Source organism: Aulostomus chinensis, chromosome 18 (genome assembly GCF_037954235.1).
Source record: "Aulostomus chinensis isolate RoL2024-O1b breed Wild chromosome 18, RoL_Achi_v1.0, whole genome shotgun sequence".
In the NCBI taxonomy this organism is placed as follows: domain Eukaryota; kingdom Metazoa; phylum Chordata; class Actinopteri; order Syngnathiformes; family Aulostomidae; genus Aulostomus; species Aulostomus chinensis.
Window position 1 is genome coordinate 4667501 of NC_141337.1, and position 20815 is coordinate 4688315.

Here is a 20815-nt window from a genome sequence, read left to right on the forward strand (position 1 = left end):
TGTCCACTAACTGTGCTTGTGTTTGTCACTGACTGGTTCAGATGTTATCATCAGGGATCCCTACCCTTGCCAGCAACAATCCCTGACATTTCCAAATAGAAAGTTACTGAAAGATTGTTTTCGCTCTTATCGCTCAGTGCTTTCATGTGTACTGATGCCGGGTCAACACAATAACTTTAGCAAATAACATGACCTCTGCTCTGCGTGCAGCAGCCGTCTCTGCTCCCGGATCGGGATTTTTCTTTCAGGAAAATGAGCTTTGATGGATTCGATTCACTAAAAATGGTCACTCTGTGGCAAAAACAACGAGCTCCAGCCTCTTGCAGATACTTCCCGAACCATTTGTTCCCTCGTTCGGTCTTTGTATACTTTTATACAAACCGTGAGGTGTAACAGTGACCTCATGTTCCCGTATTACAAACGTCGTGTTCCTGTTAGCGGTTTGTCAGCTCAACAAAAGCAGCCCGTGGAAGCTTTCTCAGTTGCTGCACGTCGTTTCATTCACACAAATCAGAAATGCACAAGCGACAGCTCTTGCCATGTTTTAATCTTAGTTAACACTGAGCCCGTTACTCCAACTTCACTTTGTCCCCAGAAGCAACTCACACACAACTTCCTGCCCTCAGGCGCAGGCTCGACGCAGGTCTTGTGTGCGCAGAAACTTTCCGTGACGTTCAGACTGATGGGAATCTGAGCCAGTCAGGGACAAAAACAAGCACTCTTAGTGGACAGACTTTGACGCAGAAGCTTGACAACACTGCGGCTGCTCAGTACTGGAGCGGTTCCAATGCTCTTGGTCCCCCATCACTCGTTTGCACCCAAACATGAGAAAATAGGGCAAAAGGTTGTAAAATACCAGAATCATCCTCCAACATTCCAAACAAGGCCCCACACCAAACCATGGAATAGTAGGCTGAGAGGAATATGCATAACTGCCTGTTAAGAACTGATGAAAAAGGTCCCAGGTGTGTACACCGAGTATGCCAAATGACCTTTAACATGGTAACCCGTATCATTTCGACAGCAGCGAAGGGAGGTGGGGTAAATCCTGACGGGGCCGCGTGTCTGGCCCCTCACAGTGGCAGTATTTGACAGTCATCCGTTATCTAAAAGCATCTGTTGACCAACAGTACTGAAAGCTGATGTAGCACTGATCACACCAAGTGAATCAGTGACCCAATGGTCTTTGTCTTGTATGTGCGAGTGCCCAGAACATGTCCTGCATAACCTGAGTCTCACGAGATCCAGTCAATCCTTGACTGCTAATAAAAAAACCCGGCAGGCAAGACATGATCAGTGAAACACGACACATTCTCATTTTGTACTGTTACACTTCGGAAAATTGAATGGAAAAGAATAATTAAGAAATAGGTTATGTACTGGAATGGAAAGCACCATTAAACCATGTTAAGAATCTCACGACTTTGTCTAGATTCAACTAACCATTTACAAAACTTGATTCTCCATTGTCCTTTACAAAAATCCCTCCCCCTTTCACACCGTCACCAATGGCACTGTGTCTTGAACTGCTTGCTCAGGTAGAACCAGTTACAACATTCTTTAAACATCTATGTGGCCCGTGGCTCTTGAAGTACAACTAGGAGGACAGGTTGAGTATTGCTATGGGGAGTACAGGCCTGACCAATGTGCAACAACAAGTCAACTTTTCTAGCGGAAAGTTCAATGACACTCATCTTTGATGATCTAAGAAGCTAATACATACATACATCCACTTCCATCAGCAGCTTTTGATGAAAAGGAGATACTTTTCACCCCTCAATGTACAGAGAAACTTAAAGGTTAGTCATTTTGTATAGATTTCCCGACAAAAAAAAAAAAAAAACACAAAAAAATTCATGAAAAATAATTCTAGAGGTTGAAAAGTCTTTGTCAGTTGACCAGGGTTTCTAAGTAGGCATTTTACTTAAATAATGTGCATTGAGCGTGTTATCAGTCTGAATCTTTCACGCTCGCGTATGTTTAGCTTGACTTATTTATATCCGTATGAGAGGAGCACCCTTACATCAGGGGCCATGAAACTGAGGCCCTGTCCAGAAGCAGCCTCAACACCCGTCTCCAGTGGTCTGATCACGAGTAGACCGACTCTGGCGGTTCACGCCTGACGTTAGAATTCCCGACGAGCGGCACTGTAGGATCTCACTTCCTCACTCTACATGCAAAACAAACGCGCATTATTTCCATTTGCAAATGTCAGACGATACAGACAGTGTCTATTCTTTGGCATGTTCCAGGTCAACCAAATCACCCACTGTGTTTGGATACATTAATATCCACATGGGCTTTTTGAAATTTTCAGACATTGTGGCAAAGCCAGTGCACACGATTTGAGAACCGAATGAGTACGAGTGCGTTTAGTTCCCCTGGGAGCAGCAGCTGAGCAGGAGGTCCATCTGTGGAACCCACATTCACACACCGCTAATAGAACGTGGCAATACGAATCCAAGATCACCTCCTAATGCGATCTGAACATCTTGGGTACATTTAAAGCTGAACTCAGGAGCTGTCTACCTGTGATCAGATCACCCAAGACATGTATTAACGCCAGGTCTGAACAGGACCTGAGAAACTGAGGCAGGACCGTGGGAGGGGAAACAAGGCGTGGTCTGGGTGCAGACTGGGTGCACAGTTCAGTGGTGATGGTTCAGTGGTGTTGTGGGGCTCCGGGACCCTTGTCAGGGGGTGCCATGTGGTGCATGTAGCCACTGTCTTCATGCCCACAGTGATTTAGGGGCTCACTCTTAAAAAGGGCTGGGGGAGGGGGCAGGTGGGAGACTGGGGGCACGGCCAGGTGGTGGTGGGGGTGAGATGGGGCAGGTTGGGGTGTGTTTGACAGATGTTGCTGGGTTGGCTGGAGGTGTGGATGATGGTGAGAGGGGGTTGAGTGGAGCGGCACATGGGAGAATGTGTGTCCCACGGAGCCTCGTGGAGGCATGGGCCCTCCCGACGGGCTTAGGCCCAGGGGGGCTGAGTCGGTGGCCTGGGTGGCCACTGAGGGGCCGGGGCCAGAGGAGGAGGAGGAGAAAGTGTTGGCAAAGAGGCGGACAGGCACAGGTGGGCCGCTGGTTTGCAGAACCACAGGGCTGGTGACCCGAAAACACTTCTCTTTGTGTGCTTTGAGCATGTTGGAGAAGCGGAAGCGCTGGCCGCACACCTCGCACGGATACGGCTTCTCCCCGGTGTGGGTGCGGCGGTGGCGCTTCATGTTGGGCCGGCTGGTGAAGCTCTTCCCACAGATTTCACAGATGAAAGGCTTCTCTCCTGCACAGATTTAGAAAAGAAAAGACTGATGTGTGACAGTGACAGACAAAAAAAAGAAGGAAAAAAGACTGATGCCACGAGACAAAACAAGGCAGTGCTTTTCAGCCAAATCTTTGGAAGTCATACATGACATCTCCAAATTTAAAACAATTACAGCTCTCCGATAGACAGTTAACTTTTTTCCTCCCTCTAACCATTTCGCTCTAACGAGTGCAACAGTTCTCTTTAAAAAATGCAAATAAGTTGCCATCTTGAATTGTGGGTCTTTGCTGTCAACCCACCCACTCCGCAGGAAGCTATTACAATTCGCACTTTGAGGAGAGGAGATGTGAAAATGAACAGCAGCAGCTCAGTTGGAATGCCACTCTCATTAACCTCCCTCTATGGAGCTACTGAATGCGCCTGCTGCCACCCACACAGCCATCTATTAACTGGCAACAGAAGGGCTCTCCAAATGCCTTATTCTGGCATGCTATCCGTGAAGCGCCACCAAACCAAATGAATATCAAAAGGTGACAGCTAATGTGCCGGTCTTTATAACGGTTACATGACACACATAAAAATTCATGAAAAATCCGTGAGTGGAATGAGACAAAGTTGGGGAGTCCGTGTTCAACATGTGTACAGCCTATTACAGGACACAGCTGGGTGTGTCCTCTCCTTCAAGCTGCTAAATTGGTTACTAGCTGTAGGGAGAGGAAAGGGCACTGTAATTATACATCACAAATAGAAGCACGAGGGCCAACAGAGAGCAGTGTGTCCACCCAAGACAGTCACGGCTGAGGGAAAAATACTGGAAGATGTTCTGGCTACATTTGCTCTTGGAAAATAGCAATGCTGCAGGCTCAGAAAATCATAGGGATGTAATGCAGCATATGTTTGACTAGTCATTATAAGCCACAATGTATGCAAGGCTCTTTGATTTTGGATGTCCCTCTCATTACAAAAAACTGGGCGAAGCCTCTCTCCTGCTATAATGTTCATCTTGGCGATATCCCACCTCCTTCCTTTTTTAGGGAGTGTGGCGACTGGCTGCCTGGTGGAGCGTCTGAGCCTGAGAACGAGGTTGTTTGGCCAATATTTTGTGGAATATTTCAGAGTTGTAGAGCACCTGAATTTGGAACTGAAGCAGGCAGATTGAAAGTATTCCATCTGATGAAGGACGTACCGCAGCAAAAAGCACTTGAAGCACCTCATTTGAATTCCTGTTCACATTTCTACCAAGCAAAGCAGGAAGCCTAACCTGTTACCTGGAGTGCTTAGGAATGTTGAGCTCTAGCTTCCCCCAAATGGAAAAAGCAAGGGTCTTCCCTAAATAAAGAAAGAAAAGCTTCCCTGGAAAAGCTTCAGCGAACATCTAATTTAGAGCTGGAATCAAGATGGAAGTTCACGAGATGGTCGATGCAATTCTGCGGCAACTTTCTCACCTGTATGTGTTTTCATGTGCTCGTCGAAATACTGTTTCATGTTGAAGTCTTTGCCACACCATTGGCACATGAACTGTTTGTGTCCGATGTGAATGCTCATGTGGGAGCGCAGCTGGTACTTGTATTGGAACCGCTCGTCACAGTTCTAGAGAAAGAGACAGAGCAGAACCTTTCAGATGACGAGCAAACGCCACAGATGAAGCAGAACTCTTGATTTGGGCTGAAGATCAGTTTTCTCTCTCTCACACACACACACACAAACTCCTTGGTTGAGAAAGGGGGGGGGGAGTTTATACCAAGTTTTTTTATAATGATAATCAAGGGTTGAAAGACTCCACGTCTACTTCCATTCAGATGGTGACTTCCTTGGTTTCGTTGGAGGGATCAACATGTGTGTGATCTTTCCATGTGCGTGAGAAACCAGGTTACTGGGACAAATCAGGAATGACGTGATTAATGTCAGCACACGAGGGTGCTGAGGCCAAGACAGACATACAGCAGGGAAACCTGTGTGTTTTAACCCAAATCAATCATTTATATGGAAGGAACATTTCAGAATTTATTTGGAGGGAGTTAAGTAAGTAAGTAAGTAAGTTTAATTTATATAGCACATTTAAAAACAGTGAGAACTGGCCAAAGTGCTGTACAGTGTTAAACTAAAAGACTAAAGACAGACTAAAAGTAAAAAAGAAAGAAAGAAAAGATGAGCGCATGCTTTTTTTTCCCTCTTCTTTTTGGTCAGGTCTTTTCCAAAAGTGAGATATTTCTAGTCTCACTGACACCACCTGGCTAAATAAATACCTCGAGAACACCAACTCTGAAAACAAACCACCCATTTTTTTTGTTTTTTTTTCTTCCCTGTGGCTCTCTCAAGTGCTAGACCATCAAAAAAATAAAAGAGGCCTTTTAGTTTAAACACTCCCTTAATAAAAACTTGTAATCACACATTACAGTGTAGGACAACCTCATACATTTAATTAGAGCAGCTCCACCCACACACACATGGTCCCTGTGTGCCGTATGTTCGCATGGTTGGGTGTACAAGGGCCTCGGGTGGAAGCAAAGCACCCCATCTGTCAACTTACACTTAATTTATGAGCTGGGAAAGGATAATACACCAAAAAGAAATCGAGGATATCTTTATATACAGAACGTGACAGAATGCATCCAGAAGAGAGCGAAAGAACGGGTGAGAGAGAGAGGGAGTCACAGGAACATTTTGTTCCACATTTACCTCGTGTTCTGGTTAACTGGTGAATGTTGTGTATGTGTGGTTCGCTAACGCTAATGCTTGACATAGTCAGGCTGCACTGTGACCTGCACCTTAACAATCTGATGAATATTCAGAGTACAGCTGGATGGTCCTCGTCAGAAATGCACCCGCTGAATAAAACCAGCTACTCTGGAAGTCGCTCACCAAACGCTCCCCCGCACAAACTTAAGAGTGAGAGCGACGTCGAGGCTTCCCGCAGTCGAAAGGGTGCAAAACTGTAACCACCACTGAGTGCCGAATCACTCAAACTCAAAACAAGCAGGTTAGATGAGACTACGGAACCTTAAAAAAAAAAAAAAAAAAGACGACATATGCCTGTGTGTTTATGACATGTAATTAACGCCATCATTCCAGTATGACAGCAATGTGGATGTCTAGGACAGGAAATTTAGGTTGGCTATGTCTGCCAGGGGGAAACTCATTAACTTAGGAATTCAGGCTGCAGCGCGCGAGAAATGTATAGTCTTGTGATCCATGAAAAAAAAAAAAGAGAGGAAAAAAAAAGAAGAAGGCAAAGGATAAAGGCTTGGGAACTGGGGTGGGGGGGGGCAGTTAATTCCCATCTTGAACTACAATTGTTCTGCTAAATTGAGCCTTTCGAGAGAGCCTGCATGGAGCCCTGCTAAGTCAGACACTAACTAGTTAACCGCCCTAAATACAGGAACAGCCCGCCTCACTAAACTTAGAGCTTTAATTTCACTTCTTAACAGAAATGTTGTGCATTGCGCATTTGTCAGGATGCAACAATGTGGCCACTGGACAAACAATTTGTCTCTCCATGCCAATATTAAAATAGTTAGTTGATTTAGCCCCCCCCCCCCCCCCCCCACCCCCAAAGGCTTTTGAGAGCCTTATTCTCAAAAACTAATGACAGCTCAAGTGACTGAGTTGCTAGTGTGTTGTTAGAAGCCCAGCTGCGTCACGTCATCTCTCATTTGTGGCGATGCTTCATATTGTCATTTCGTACTGGCTCCTCCACGGCGGGCAAAAACCTGTGTGGTTCGCATCCCTCAAGCATCAGTGACCACACTGAAGGACAAAACCTTCAAAAAGTTGTTACATCCCAAGTGAGGGAATATACTGTAGCGCCCATATTACCCAGGAGAGAGGGTCGATCAATCCGTGTGACGCCAGCCTTGGTTTTGACTCCGATTGTGTCTCATGATGTGTGCGACAATCCGTCTCAACCAGACCTCAAATTAAATCCACTCATTGATTTTTGGGAGTGCAACCCATCATGTCAGCACAGGGCCACCGCGGTGTCTTACCTCACAACGGAAGGGCTTCTCTCCAGAATGCTGGAGCGAGTGAACTTTTAAAGACATGCTGCGTTTGAAGGACTTCCCACATGTCTCACAGGTAAAGGGCATGTCCTTGGTGTGAGCTGTTTGGGGGGAAAAGATGGTTGTTGGAAAGACGGACAAAGGATTAGGTAATAGCTTGTACCTTAAATGCAATTTGAGAAAAGACTGTTACTGCTACGGCAGAGATGCCGCACAAAGCTTGATGAGCATTTCTACTCTATTGTATTACTTCTTGGATCAACTGAATGTGTGGACTGAAAGGGAATTTATCTGATGCATCAAAAACATCTCAGTTTTGTGGTTAAAAAAAAATAAAAGGCTAAACAAAAGTCAAATCATAGACCATGAACCATACTGTTAACATAAAACATGAAGATGGGGCTCAATGTCATTGAAGTGAGAGCCATCTGGTGGCCTACGTCCCTAGTGGGGGATGTTCCACCTCAGCAGGAGCCCAGGCTCTGCCACTTACCAACCATGTGCTTGCGGACGTGAGCCATAGTGTAGAATTTCTTCTCACAGATTTCACAGGAGAACTTCTTTTCCGCATAGCCATGCACGATCTTAATGTGCTCATGCAATGACCATAGCTTCTTAAAAGACTTGTTGCAAGCGACACACTGGAAAAAGAAGCAGGGAAAGATGTTAAATTAAGCCCCCTTTTTTTTTTTTCCCTCCAAGGGGGGATGAATATTCAGAGCAACGAAACTGGATAGTCATGAGACGCTTTCATTTCCATTATACTCAAGCTCCCTCTGCTGGGGGAAAACACACCTGCTCAAATTTACTTGAGTCCCTCTTCTGATGGCATCAGCTGTGAGCATACAGATGCTCAATTTAATATGAACCCCCCCCCCCCCCCCCCCCCAACTGGATTCAAATTAGCCAAATCACCTCCAGTTCTGTGACAGGTATCTTGTGAAGCGCCGGGCAGGCTGCAGGGTAGCATCCCCACAGCTTCGGGCTGCCGCTAACAGTTAAAACTCCTTACATCAAAGAATCAGACCCCAGCCAAGCAATCATGTGGGCTGTTTTTGGAAAGTTTGATCTCTTTCCCAGTTCCATAAGGCTGTGCATGCATTGTTTTCCATCTTGACCAGGGACCTCAAACCCACTCTTGTGCATATTGGCTTATGTGAGAGATCAAGAGCAGATTAAGACGAAGACTTGATCTTACAAAAAGATGAATTATCCAAAACATTTTCATTTTCAAAGTTTTTTTGTTTTTGTTTGCACATATATGAATAATTCAAATATGTTTTCATTTGATGCAACGAAAAAGACATGTTCTGAAGAACTGCATCCCATAAAGGACATGTTATTTTTGGCAAAATATCTCAAAGCAAAGATTGCACGGAGGAGAAACAAAAGTTGGAGTGTGGCTGAGGTTTTATCACCAGGGGGCAGGGCTGCATGATGTTCTTGACTGCTACTGATGACTAATACTGGGATATGTTAATATAGAATGCTTTCTTAAGCCAAAGAACCTTACAGTTAGGTAGGAAATCTCTGCGGTATCAACATATGACACAGAATTACCCTTGAACAGATACTACACATTACACTGTTGGCCATGTAGCAATTTCAATAAAATTCTTATGAACTGTGCAGCCTTAACATGCAGTATTCTTAACTGAAAAACCTACAGCAGCTCTACAGCAATAGCTTGACCTTTTTTCGTTGCTGACGTTATGAATATTGTTGCAGTCGAGTTTGGCAGCAGCTTCAAGTTACATTCAGTGTACTCAGAGCGCAATAGGAACCCAATTTTGGGTTCCTCAAAACTACATCCTCAAATAAATGCCATCAATGACAACAAAGGGCTTTCAGTACATTGATATGTGCTCCGCTGTTCAGTCTATTAAAGTCACCAAGTTGACAGTTTCCCTGTTCACTCAGACTAATAATGGCTCGAGTCATTAAATCTAGCTCTGAAACAATAACTTGTTCTTTCACTTTGTACCAACGGAAGTGTGATACATTTACCGAGCAAAAACAAATTTTGTGTTTCTAAATGACCCTTTTTAATGATTCAAAAATCTGAGAAAGGCTTTCAAGGGGGGGGGGGGACAAAAACAAAAAAGAAAAGAAAAAAAAAAGGAAGTTTTTTTATGATCACGATATCAGGATTCACAGAAACGATTTCATGGGCACATTTTTCGTTGAGTTTCTCTGAATTAACCCCAGAATTCTGCAGGAAGCTCCCTCCTGCATGGAGTACACTTGCTGCTGCTGCTAATGACCCAGAACCTCTAACAGAAATGCATGATTTCAAGTGCTGGCTGGGTCAGTGCAGGTACCAGGACCACAGCCATGACCTCAACAGCTCACTCGGCCACATGTGACAGGAGGCAGCGACCTATCTTGCATGTAGGGGGAAATTATTTATTCTACCACACAGAGACTTTTGTCTCTCTCCAACTGAAATCATACATCAGGGCCAGGCTGGAGGATCTGGCTGATTAACAAACAGCAGCAACTGTACTCTGTGCATCCGAGTGCTTCTTGCACATTTTTCTGGTATTTCTTTAATCCCGAAAACAGAGCAGAGTTTGTTTTTAAAGGGACAACATTTCTCAGAATTCTGACAAAACTATCTTGTTGTTAACTCAAAAAAGCTGCTTTTTTCCCCCCCTTAATGAGAGCATTTCTTGAAAAGCAAAACAAATGTATTTTTCCTCTTGTGAATGCACTCGTCTTCTACCTCATTATCATTAGTTTTATGAAGGAGACATCTAAGGAAATATCATAATCAATTTTGACTGCAGATGACGTGAATGCTTGAACTCGTGTATCAGTATTCTAAAAGGAACTATACCACCTTACATGTGTAGTACTGTCAGAAATACAGGCCTGCATAAAATAAAATGTGGATTTGTGACGACAGACATACGATTGGTGAGGTTTTTCTTGATTACCTGGATGTTCTTCTCACAGTCAGTCTGCTGGTGTAAGGCCAGCTCACTCTCCAGGACAAACTTCTTGCCACATTTGTCACAAATCTGCATTCTACGGTGCGTGACGTTCATGTGCTTCTCCAGGTACCAGCGAGTGTTGAACACACGGGGGCACTTTTCACACGCCAGCATCTCCTTCTCCTCCACCTCTGTCTTCCCTCCTGTCATGGTGGTCGTGGAGCCAGCAGATGATGGCGCTGATCTCGCTGATCTTCGTTTGCTCTTCGGGGGCTCCATATGTTTCCGCCGTCCCCTGGTGGTCATTCCAGCAGAGGCCGTGCTCAGAGCTGTTCGGAGGCTCTTCCTCCGCGGCTGGCTGGAAGCTGCTGTACTACCTGCTACCCGAGCGGCCCTCTTTGACCTTGTTCTTCGACTCTCAATCTCATCCTCCTCCTCATCATCTTCATCGTCCTCTTCATCGGGGCTGTCTTCATCCTCCTCTTCCTCCTCCTCCTCCTCGTCATCGTCGCTGCCAGCTCTCTCAGAGTCGTCTGCTGCGGTTCCAGTTTTGTTGTCCCCCTTGGAAACATGAAGGGTCTGATTGTTGAGGTTCACTTCAACAATGATCTGCTCACGCTTGAATCCCTCCTCCTCCTCCTCACCATCCTCCTCCTCACCCTCTTCATCCTCATCCTCGTCGTCGTCTTCAGTGTCATCAGAGGTGCCCTCATTGGTGGCCTGGGGACCTTGTGTGCCCACCTCCTGCCCTGCTCCTCCCTCTCTAAAATAGTGCTGATGTTGCTGTTGAGTCACATGTTGGCTGGGCATCAAATCTCCAATTGATGTCTTGCCCGCCATTTTATTGTCCACTAACACGGAGTAAGGCTTGCCACCTACTTCTCTTTTGTACAGTTTACCTGTCAGGTCCAGATCTGGATTAGGGGGGTGAAAGTAAGACTGAGACACCTGCGCCCTGCGTCCTTCCTCCTGTGACATCCCGCCAAGGCTAGGGACGGAAACCTCTTCCTTGAGGCTCTGGCAGGATTTCATGAAGAGGGAATGGAGGGATGGAGTTGGTGGGAGCTCAAGGCAACTGTAAAGAATAACTGCCTAAGTGGACTTGCCCACTTTACAAGGAGGGGCAGGGGGCGCCACACCACTCCCCCGCCCTCCTTCTATGGAAAAGACAGGAAGGAGGGGATGAGGTGAGAGAAGGTCAACCTGATTCAAAGAGAGCATCCATGCTGTCCAAGGTAGGAAATGAAGTTGGAAAGACATCCAATCTGTTCCAAGTATTGTTCCATATGCTTAAAAATCAGACTGTCAAACCAAAGTTCCCATGAATTTTCAGGCTGAACATTTGAAGCTCGGTTTCTCTTAAGTTGTTATGAGAAGTAGAGGCTCCCACATTCAGTTTTTCCAAAAGTCCTGCAAGGTGCCACCGTCTTCAAACATCAGATAGGGTGAAGATGGACCGAACGCCATGAGGACTTCTGTGTCTCGCCTGAAGAGCCATTTACAGTGCATTACCTACGGGACGAGATAGGAAACACAGATGAGATCACAAAAGGTGCACTTCCGCTGTCATGTCACCAGAGTCTGAACTGAAACTACAGCCACAATCACCATCAAACCTTTCAGTGCTGTGTATGGGAGAGTAAACCACTGCCTTCACACATGAATGCATGTGAACTGAATTTCTAAAAACGGAATATTTCAAAACAACAAGTTGAACAGAAAAAAAAAGAAAAGAAGATACAACAAACAAACTCATAAAGATCGGAAAGGAATGCAACAATACTTTTTTTGTAATTAAGACATTAAATGACTCACTGAAAAGAAAATATACCGCACAGATTGTTTGATTAAGCGATGAGACGGGACCCGTTCAGGTCTTCAGGACACAATTATTTTATTGTAAGCAGAATATGAAGAGTGCCTGACAAGATCTTAGATATTTTGAAAAAGAAAAAAATATTGCCGCCATGAGACACCTCAGCTGCAACGAAGTACACAAAAGCATTCACTGTGCGTGTGTGTGTGTGTGTGTGTGTGCGTTAATGATTTTTAGATTACTTTATGCTACACTGTTTTGATATGGACCCCAGTTGTGTCTAGAATAAATTTTCAAATCAGGTCAAACCCAGAAGTTGCCCCTCAAAAGCTGTTGTTAAATTGGGGCTCTAGTTTTGAGTACAACTGTGGTAAAGCGATGAATAAATACGAGACTTCTGTTTTCAACGGCGCGCCTTCAACTAACTGCAACGGAGTGTAACCGCAGCTCAGGAGCTTGTATTGCAAATAGAAACCACAGGAAACTGTATTTCAAGTACTGAATTAAGCATTAGCACTGCACAGTTTGGAAATGTCATCATGTTTTATGAAAACTAGAAGACAAAATCTATTTTTGTGGATTTCTTTCTTTTGCGGCGTGTATGCTCCCTATGTTTGCACGCATCGACACCTGGGTGTCCTGGTCTAACACAAACAACCCCCCACCCTGGGTGCTAACGTGAGTGTGCACCAGGGTGGGTTCTTCTCTTGAAAACCTCCAGCAGAAAAACAAAATTTTTTTTTGGGGGGGGGGGGGTTCTTGGAAACAGCAAACACTGTATGCCTTATTTCCTTTAATAAACAGCACTCCGACATCTACAGAGAAAACAAGTCGGCCAAAGGGGACTTTCATGTTCAGCTCCTCCCTAAACTGTCAATTACGAGTACTTTTCTAATCTTTAATTTACAGGACTGATACACGTGAAGCATCTGCAAGAGCTGATGTCCGATACAGATAGAAAGACAGTTTAATAACATAATCCTACTGTTGCCCATTGCTTCACCTGCCATCTAAAAACACATCTGTGAAATATTTCAGGATATTCCCCACTTATACACACACACACACGCACCCTGACTCAGTTATGCAACACTTGACACATGCCACTCGTCTGTTACCATCATCGCTTCGGTTCTGCATGTTGCAGCATGTTGCTCATTTACTGGGAATCCGGACTGATGGGTTGGATCCAATTATATTCATAGACATTTCTGATAACCAATGCAGGGTTTTGGGCCAGTGTCAGACTGATAGCAATTCTAAGTACAAGATCCCAAAGAGAAAGAGTGAGAACAAAAGAGGGACGCATCGAGCTATTAAGTTCTACCAGATGTGATAACTCCATCTTATCAACACAACTGTCTCTCTTGCAGGCAACCACACAGTCACTTCATTTCTGTAACTTTTTCAAGAGCACTATTTACTTTTTTTTTTTTTAAAGTTGCATCTATAAGGCACACAATGTCATTGCAAGTTCATTCTATTTAGTTAAGGAGTTCAATTTTTCCTAAATAGGCCCTATTTTCCCCTCAGTCATTTTCCTTTATCATTTTCAATGCATTTCATGTGTGTTTATGAGGGTGTGTTTATATTGTGTTTTGAGTGCTGTGAGCACCGGGTTAATGGGCGTGGTTTTGCTTGGCGTACGTGACGTTGGAACGCGTCTTGGTGGAGCGGGAAAAAAGTGAAGTTCTCGGTTGGTTCTGTGAAGTGAGTTTTTTACGTCCGTCAGCTAGCAAGCTAAGTCTGGAAGGTAGAGAGAGCTCCTCTCTACGGTTGGACTGGTTACCAGGGGTTGAGGTCTGAGAGACCTGCCTTCCATTGAGAGACAGTAATTCGCGGTGCAGTATCGTTTGGCGAGCTGCTCGATTGCTGCGGGAGCCCAGAGGAAAGCTAGCAGGATCGCCTGTTAGCTGTGCGTCAAGTTGGCCAGCCTTGCTAGCCGCCGGCTGCTAATATTGATGCGCAGTGAGACCAGCATCCGTTCAAGACGTGCCACCGGGAGGATTGCTGCCTACCGCCAACAGCACCGGAGCTGACCGGATTACCGCTCACCTACGAAGGAGCCCATCCCGTTCATTGGTGACGTCACGCCCCCAATCGTCTGCCTTATGTGAATCAATACGAGCTCCAACGTGCGCACCGTCGGTCCTGGACTCAGATCGGTACCGTGAGTGTGTGTGTGTGGGTGTGTGTGCGTAGCCGGCAGGGGAGGGAATATATGGGACTCATAATTGTTGTTAATAAATGTCTTGCCTTTGCTTATCTTGAATACAGTGGTCTGCTTGTTTAATAATCTGTGCTGTTTAATAATATTCAAAGGTAATTTGTGTTTAACTGTCTTTGGTCATCTACGTTAACGAGAGTTTCATAAGTTCATGCACTTTGAGTTGAAAGGGATTGCTGTCGCCCCCCAGCCTCTATCCTCCTACATTACCCATCTATCACAAACTAGTCAGATAGCCAGCCTTTCCTAAGCCCCCCCTACAGTCCTTTAGCTACTCCCTGGCTACATATGTGTTTTACTTGTACAGTATTTCTAATAGCTTATCTTAGCCAACGGAATTAAAAAAAAAAAAAAAAAAAATCTATCCATGATGAAAAACCTACAATTATTTCAAACGACAGCTCCACTTAAAAAAAAAAAAAAAAAAAAAAAGCCACATTTTCTGGCAACTTCACGTTGTTAATGTGGATTGTCAATTTGAACTGCGGTCCTGGCCAAATCCTCTTTTGATTGCCATAATCTCCATCTTTGTGCACTCATTCCTTATTTTCTTGTTCCCGCTGTCACTCATCTTTCTGATAAATAACAGGCCAGACCAAATGATGCGAGTGGAACTAAATGCAATAATGTGCGCCTAGCATGCATTTATGAAAGCCAGACGTTTATTTCTTTGTTCGGGGACGCAAACGCAAGCACGATGACTAAAACCTTACCAACCAGCCCTAAATCACATTAGTGTTGACGTACTATCTGATATTGTTGTGTTGTTCCTATAACTTGTTAATTAACTCATACCCCTGCCCCAACAGTAATCATGTTGTAGGAACAACACCAATGCCAAGCTATCAGATAATAAGCTATGTGACAAAGGTCTCAGCTGCTACATGCTTCTATAAATAGGAAATTTGTTTTAATGCACAAAAACAATGACTTTTTTTTTTAATTGTCAAATTTAACATCTACAGACAAGAACGCTGGTTTTTATATACATATATATTTATTCGAGACATAACTCTCCTCCAAATACTACACTCCTTATTTAACGTTGAATCCTTGTTACTAACTGACTGCCAGCAATCAAGACTGTGACCATTTTCCACAACATAGTTTGAGTGTAAAATTGTAAAGAGTTCGATATCCTTTTCTGATTTTCTATCTAAAAAATAAAAAGTCTACTTCTGCATTTTGTCAATTCTTTTCCCACGACCAGCAAACCCCCCCCCCCCCCCCCTCCCCCAAGCAGAATAGTTTTAAACTTTGTTGAATTACTTTTTGAAAGCAGTGTCAGTGGACGAGCTACAGTTCGGCCTAGTTAAGAAGTAGATTAGCGTCACATCCTGAGAGTTAGCATAGCTCCTCCACAGTCACGTCAGCACCACCGCAACACTGGTAGAAGCTAATATGGCGTGACCGAGTTTCAAATTCATTTGAAGAAAAGTTTTCTTGATACGGACAACTAAATTAATGAGATCTGTGGCGATCTCAAGGACCACGTGTTTTATAATGTGACAAAATTAAGGAAACAAACAAACAAGCAAAAAAAAAAAAAACAGCTTCAACACACTGGTATGGATTCTACAAGTCTCTGCTGGTGGATGAACACTGCCCCCCCCCCCCCAAAAAAAGATTGTCAAGCATCTGCATTCATTCAGGGCTAAAACAAAATACAGATCACCCAGTAGCCCCTGGCAAGTTAAAAAAAACAAAAACAAAAACAAAAACAACATGTCAGGCTCTGTTTTTAACATCTCAAAGAATGAAAGCAGCTTCTTTCATTGGCAGCCCTGCAAAAAAGCAAAGGAGGAGTGGGCCATCTAGCTTCCTTAACGCTAACGAGAGTTTCACATGTGCCGTTACACATCGTGCAGTCTCGGGACAAAATTAACAAGGGTGACCCCCCCCCACCCCACAGTCCCTCATCTGTACATAACCTACAGCACTAATGATGTGAAAAGTCAGAACCAAACGGTCGGCCAGCGGAGAAGAAACAAACGCCCCTTCTTACCTCAGGTGCTCTTGCCACTCAAAACGAGCCAGCAGAGAAAGGTGTGCAACCTCACGGTACAATGCACCGATCCCTAGCACCCATCCTTCAATGCTGCTTGCTCATACGAGCGTGTCACAAGCACACTGGGGGAATTGTTAAGAGGACTCACCCGTCCCCACATCAAATCTGGATGATTCACTCAATTCACCCAAAGTGACGTACTGATGTGGGAATTAAAAAAAAAAAAAAAAAAAAGAGACGAAGAAGAAAAGAAGCGTTTCCCCAAATAATAACAACAACAACAACAAGAGGCAGAATGTTAGCACCCTGCTGTGTTTTATCCGTTCAGTGAAAGCCAAGTTTGACAATCAGTCGAGAATTTCAACCCACACATAAAAAGACACACACACACACACACACACACACACACACACACACACACACACACACACACCTGTTTTCCTGTGCATGCTGACTCTGATCCCTTCTGAGAACAGGACAGCAGCTCTGAGAGCATTAAGACCACGAGAAGGGTGAGGTTGGCACTGACAGGACAACTCAACTCACATGGCTGTCTTTGACACAAAGCCATATCAATGATCCTGCGTCTGCATGACACAGAATGTTAACTTAATGTGTGGGGAGCAACCCCCCCCCCCAAAACAACAACATAAAAAAACCCTCCCTCGATCTCATCAGCTCTTTCTACTATTTTCTTTTAAGCATGTGCTGGGTAATTGCTTGATCAAAATGACATGAAGAGTTTAACTTTGCGCTTCAGAACATCAGACTGATAAACAAATATTAAAAAAAAAAAACGTGTAAATGAACCCACCGTGTGGTTATATAACAAATATTGAAAAAAAAAATCCCTTCTCAAGCTTATCATGATCAATGATGACTCATTTCGAAGTTTCACTCACAGTGAAATAATGCGAGCCTTTGATGTGGGAAGTTCTGAGCACAAGTCTTCTCAGTAACATCGGTAATTAGTCGAGAAACAAAATCACCTTCTGGCATCGTGAGGTCAGACCTTCCGGGACGGCGATCGTTTGTGTCCACCTATTTCAGTTTGGACAGTAATCAGAGATGAACTTTGCACCCAGTTTAAAAAAAAAAGAAAGAAAGAAAGAAAGAAAGAAAACAAATGCATCAATGAACGCGTCTCTCTGACAGCTCATTTCAGTAATCCAAAGCATAGCTAATGCACAGAAATCAAAGTGTATTCCAATTTAAAGCCTTCCTCAATCATGTCTCAGAGATATGACAAGAAACCAAAACTCATTTCGTATCGGGTGAGCCACACAGTCAGTCATACTACTACGGCTTAAGATTTGACTGGCGCAGGATGCCAGCTTAACTGCAAAGGTACTGTATAACACTTAAACCAACAGAATTAAATAGTGCCGGCGTTCACGAGGGTTCGGCTGAACTGTGACAGGAGAGCAGATGAGACTTTCTGAGGCAGTCAAAATGCGTCACGTTTACCTCTTATTATGCAGCTCCTCAAATCCACGCTCCCTCTCAAGTCTAGACTTTAATGAGCTTTTCCCCTTTGCAGCTCGGAGGGGACCGTGTGAGGGTTCACATTCCTAACTCAGTCCAAACTCATAAGACCTTAACCAGCTCACTGTGTGGTGCACTGCAGGGGTGCCCCATGCCTCGGTAGGTATTTGACCCAAGAGCCCAAAATCGTGTGGTAGGGCAGGACCTTTGTGTTTTAGGTCCGATGTGAGTCATCTGAGGTATCAGGGAGAAGTGGGAGTTATGAACTTGTTTAATACATACCGAGTCCCTTTGTCATCCCTGCACGGGGAGAGTGACAGCACAGGCTGATGGATGACAGTCCACTGTTCCTTACTCAGTTCTGACACAGATAACATCCATGCTCCTTGATCCAAATCTCATTAGCACAGTGGGATTTAAAGTTACAAAAAAACAACAACAACAACAACAACAATAAAAAAAACCCACGAAACTAAAACCGTCAGCTTCAGGTCTTGCAGAGTGCTGACCAGTCATAGGATGTGCAATGAAATAACTCAACAGGACTGGGCCCCAAACAAACTTTCCATTCCTGGCTAACGAAAATACAAAGAGGGAAAACCGCCACTACGCACAATTTTGGGGGAAGTATCGTGAGGCTACGCGTTGCAGAGGTGAATCGAATCTAGATAAAAACGTGTGGCGAGTATAAAGCAAATAAAGGGTTAAAACAAAGGCAATGTTGTGCAGAAAAGAGCACCAACCGCGTACAGGCCAGGCCAACTTCGGCTACTTAGCTTGCTAGCAGTCCTCCATAGGTAGTAACCTGCACACACATGACATGCTAACTTGGCTACATTAGCTCAAGGTACAGTCATAATCAACACAGCTACTCATCCTGGAGAACGCCGATATTTGCTGGCACTAACTGTACGATCTTGAGACCTCCGTTAGAAGACCTGCTTTACCTTCCAACGGATATGGGACTTTCACTTGTTTTGTTTTTTTTTAACCCCCCCAAACCGCCCGGATAGGGGCTAGTTAGCTTAAAGCTAACATTAACGTCAGATAATTCAGCATTAATGTCGACACTGCACGTACGTGAGGAAAAGTGTGTCAGTCAGCCGAGACACACGAAGCGAGACGAAAAGCCGACGTCATGCTTCGTTATCGGCGTGTTTATCTCCCCGTGCACGGTGGAAAAAAGACCCGCTTTTTCCTAACAAAACCCAGACTGCTGCCGTGCTGACAAACCCACTCAACTCGGCACTGTCACAAAGTCAGTGCTAGCTGAGCTCACGGGTATTTCTCTCCGTAGCTTCTGCCACCGGCTACCGGCCAACCACGTCTGCCTGCCCCACTCCCCCTAAACCGGCACCACGCTTGTCATACATGTACATGCATAACTATTTTTTTCTTTTAAAAGAAGAAGCTATATTTTGTTGTCAGCTGCCTGTCTCTTACCTCCGTCGAGGGCGACCTCCTCCTCCTCCTCCTCCTCCTCCTTCGAGCAATCAGAGTTGCACAGATTCAGACGGGGGTTTGCACGCGCACTGCTCCCCCCCCACCACCACCACCACCACCACCAACGCCTCCCTCAACGTTCACACGGGGCGACACCACTTAGTACCGTAGTTTGTAAATTAAAAAAAAAAAAGATGTGCGAGTGAGTGTGTGTGTGTGTGTGTGTGTGTGTGTGTGTGGGGGGGGGGGGTAGCCGTTGATGAGCGATACGAGCTGAGCACCGGCGACCTCGGCCCGGCTACGTGGCCCCGGCCAAGCTCCTGCACGTACACCGCCGCCGTCCCGCGCTCATCCCAGGCCGCTGTCTGTCTGGACAGGCAGGCGCGCGGCGGCGTGTCTGGATTCTCGTCGCCTCCAAAAGAAGAAGAAGAAGAAGAAGAAGAAAAAAAAAAAGAGAGAGAGAGACGCGGCGGAGCGCGCACACATACCTGAAGACTTTGATTGATGAAATAATATAGAGACTCCCCACTTTAAATTTGAAAAAAAAAATTACAAAATAAAACAACCTAAGAGTGTTTTGAATTTTTTTTTCTGCATAGTCCACAGCGTCAGGAACAAAATAAACTGGGGACACTTATACCCGCTGCACCCACGACTTCTACAGTCACTCTCTCCATATTGAATTGCATATTGATTGCAAATCATTCCAAATTCAGTCAGAACCAAACTCACTGATTAATTTTTTGGTCGAATAACGATATATATTTCTATTTCGCTATATCTATATATATTAGCATCAGTTTCAAAATAAATGAAAAGTTAATGGTTAAATATTACAAAAAAAGTAGATATAAAAATAAATTAAACGGAATAAAATATTTTTTTGACGTACCTGACGTAAATTATGTGCAATACCTTGCAGTTTTTTTTTGTAGTATTGTGCGACTATCATGCTAGGTTAATGTGCAGCACTGGGTCAAAGATGTCTTGAAGGTGCACCCCGAACTATAGTCAACTTGTAATTACATTTATTCTCACTTCTCACTCCTGTGCACAAGAAATGTCTGCCGTAACTGTAAAGAGCAGACTAAAAATGTCTAAGACGAGCTTTTCTGTAGACAGGTTCTTTATTAAAAAAATGTTTCCCCTTTTTAATAACTTAACATGTTCTCTTGTCATTTTGTATGTTTGTTTCTTGCGTAATATTATTTCAATAGAATAATTGTGTCATATGAGGTTAACTTTTCACAATTTGCAAGCACTTGAGTTTGCTGCTGTCATATGAAATGTTATATTAATAAACTTAACTGTTTGCACTGCACCCCCCCCATGTGACGATTTTTGTTTTTATAGGCATAGTTATGAAGAATAAATGTAAACATGCTGTGCATCTGTACAGAGTCCTTTTATGTTTACCTTGGCCCTGTTGTCACCGTTCCACTGGCTCAAACGTTGCAAAGCTCTTCCACTATGAGTTTTATTTCGAGGAATTGAATTTTTGAACGCTGGACTGATGGAGGTTAGGGAAACTGACAAAGACTAAACCGACACTCTACCGAAAAGCATGTTCAGAAAACAGGTGGTGATTGGCATGCAACAGTTGAGAAAGCCCTCAGTTTCGGTTTTGCACTTTAAAGA

The 20815-nt window shown here is 44.3% G+C and overlaps 1 protein-coding gene across 6 annotated transcripts in view; it reads right to left on the minus strand.

Annotated features, from left to right (window-relative positions):
* znf652 (zinc finger protein 652) overlaps positions 1-20721 on the minus strand; it is a 22011-nt gene extending 1290 nt beyond the window's left edge. The window contains exons 1-7 of one of the 6 annotated variants that reach the window (XM_086185321.1): positions 18017-19141; positions 17239-17322; positions 10202-11710; positions 7756-7903; positions 7248-7363; positions 4707-4851; positions 1-3279 (exon numbers count right to left, since the gene is read on the minus strand). The exon at positions 1-3279 is cut by the window's left edge and continues 1290 nt beyond it. In XM_086185321.1, coding sequence (XP_086041447.1) covers positions 2663-3279; positions 4707-4851; positions 7248-7363; positions 7756-7903; positions 10202-11230 — 2055 coding nt within the window. In that variant the 5' untranslated portion in view covers positions 11231-11710; positions 17239-17322; positions 18017-19141 and the 3' untranslated portion in view covers positions 1-2662. Of the gene's footprint in view, positions 3280-4706; positions 4852-7247; positions 7364-7755; positions 7904-10201; positions 11711-17151; positions 17672-17716; positions 19142-19177; positions 19232-20593 lie in introns of those variants that run through there. The other 5 variants (XM_086185323.1, XM_086185326.1, XM_086185324.1 and 2 more) reach the window with 5 other exon arrangements.
* Positions 20722-20815: the final 94 nt, after the last annotated feature.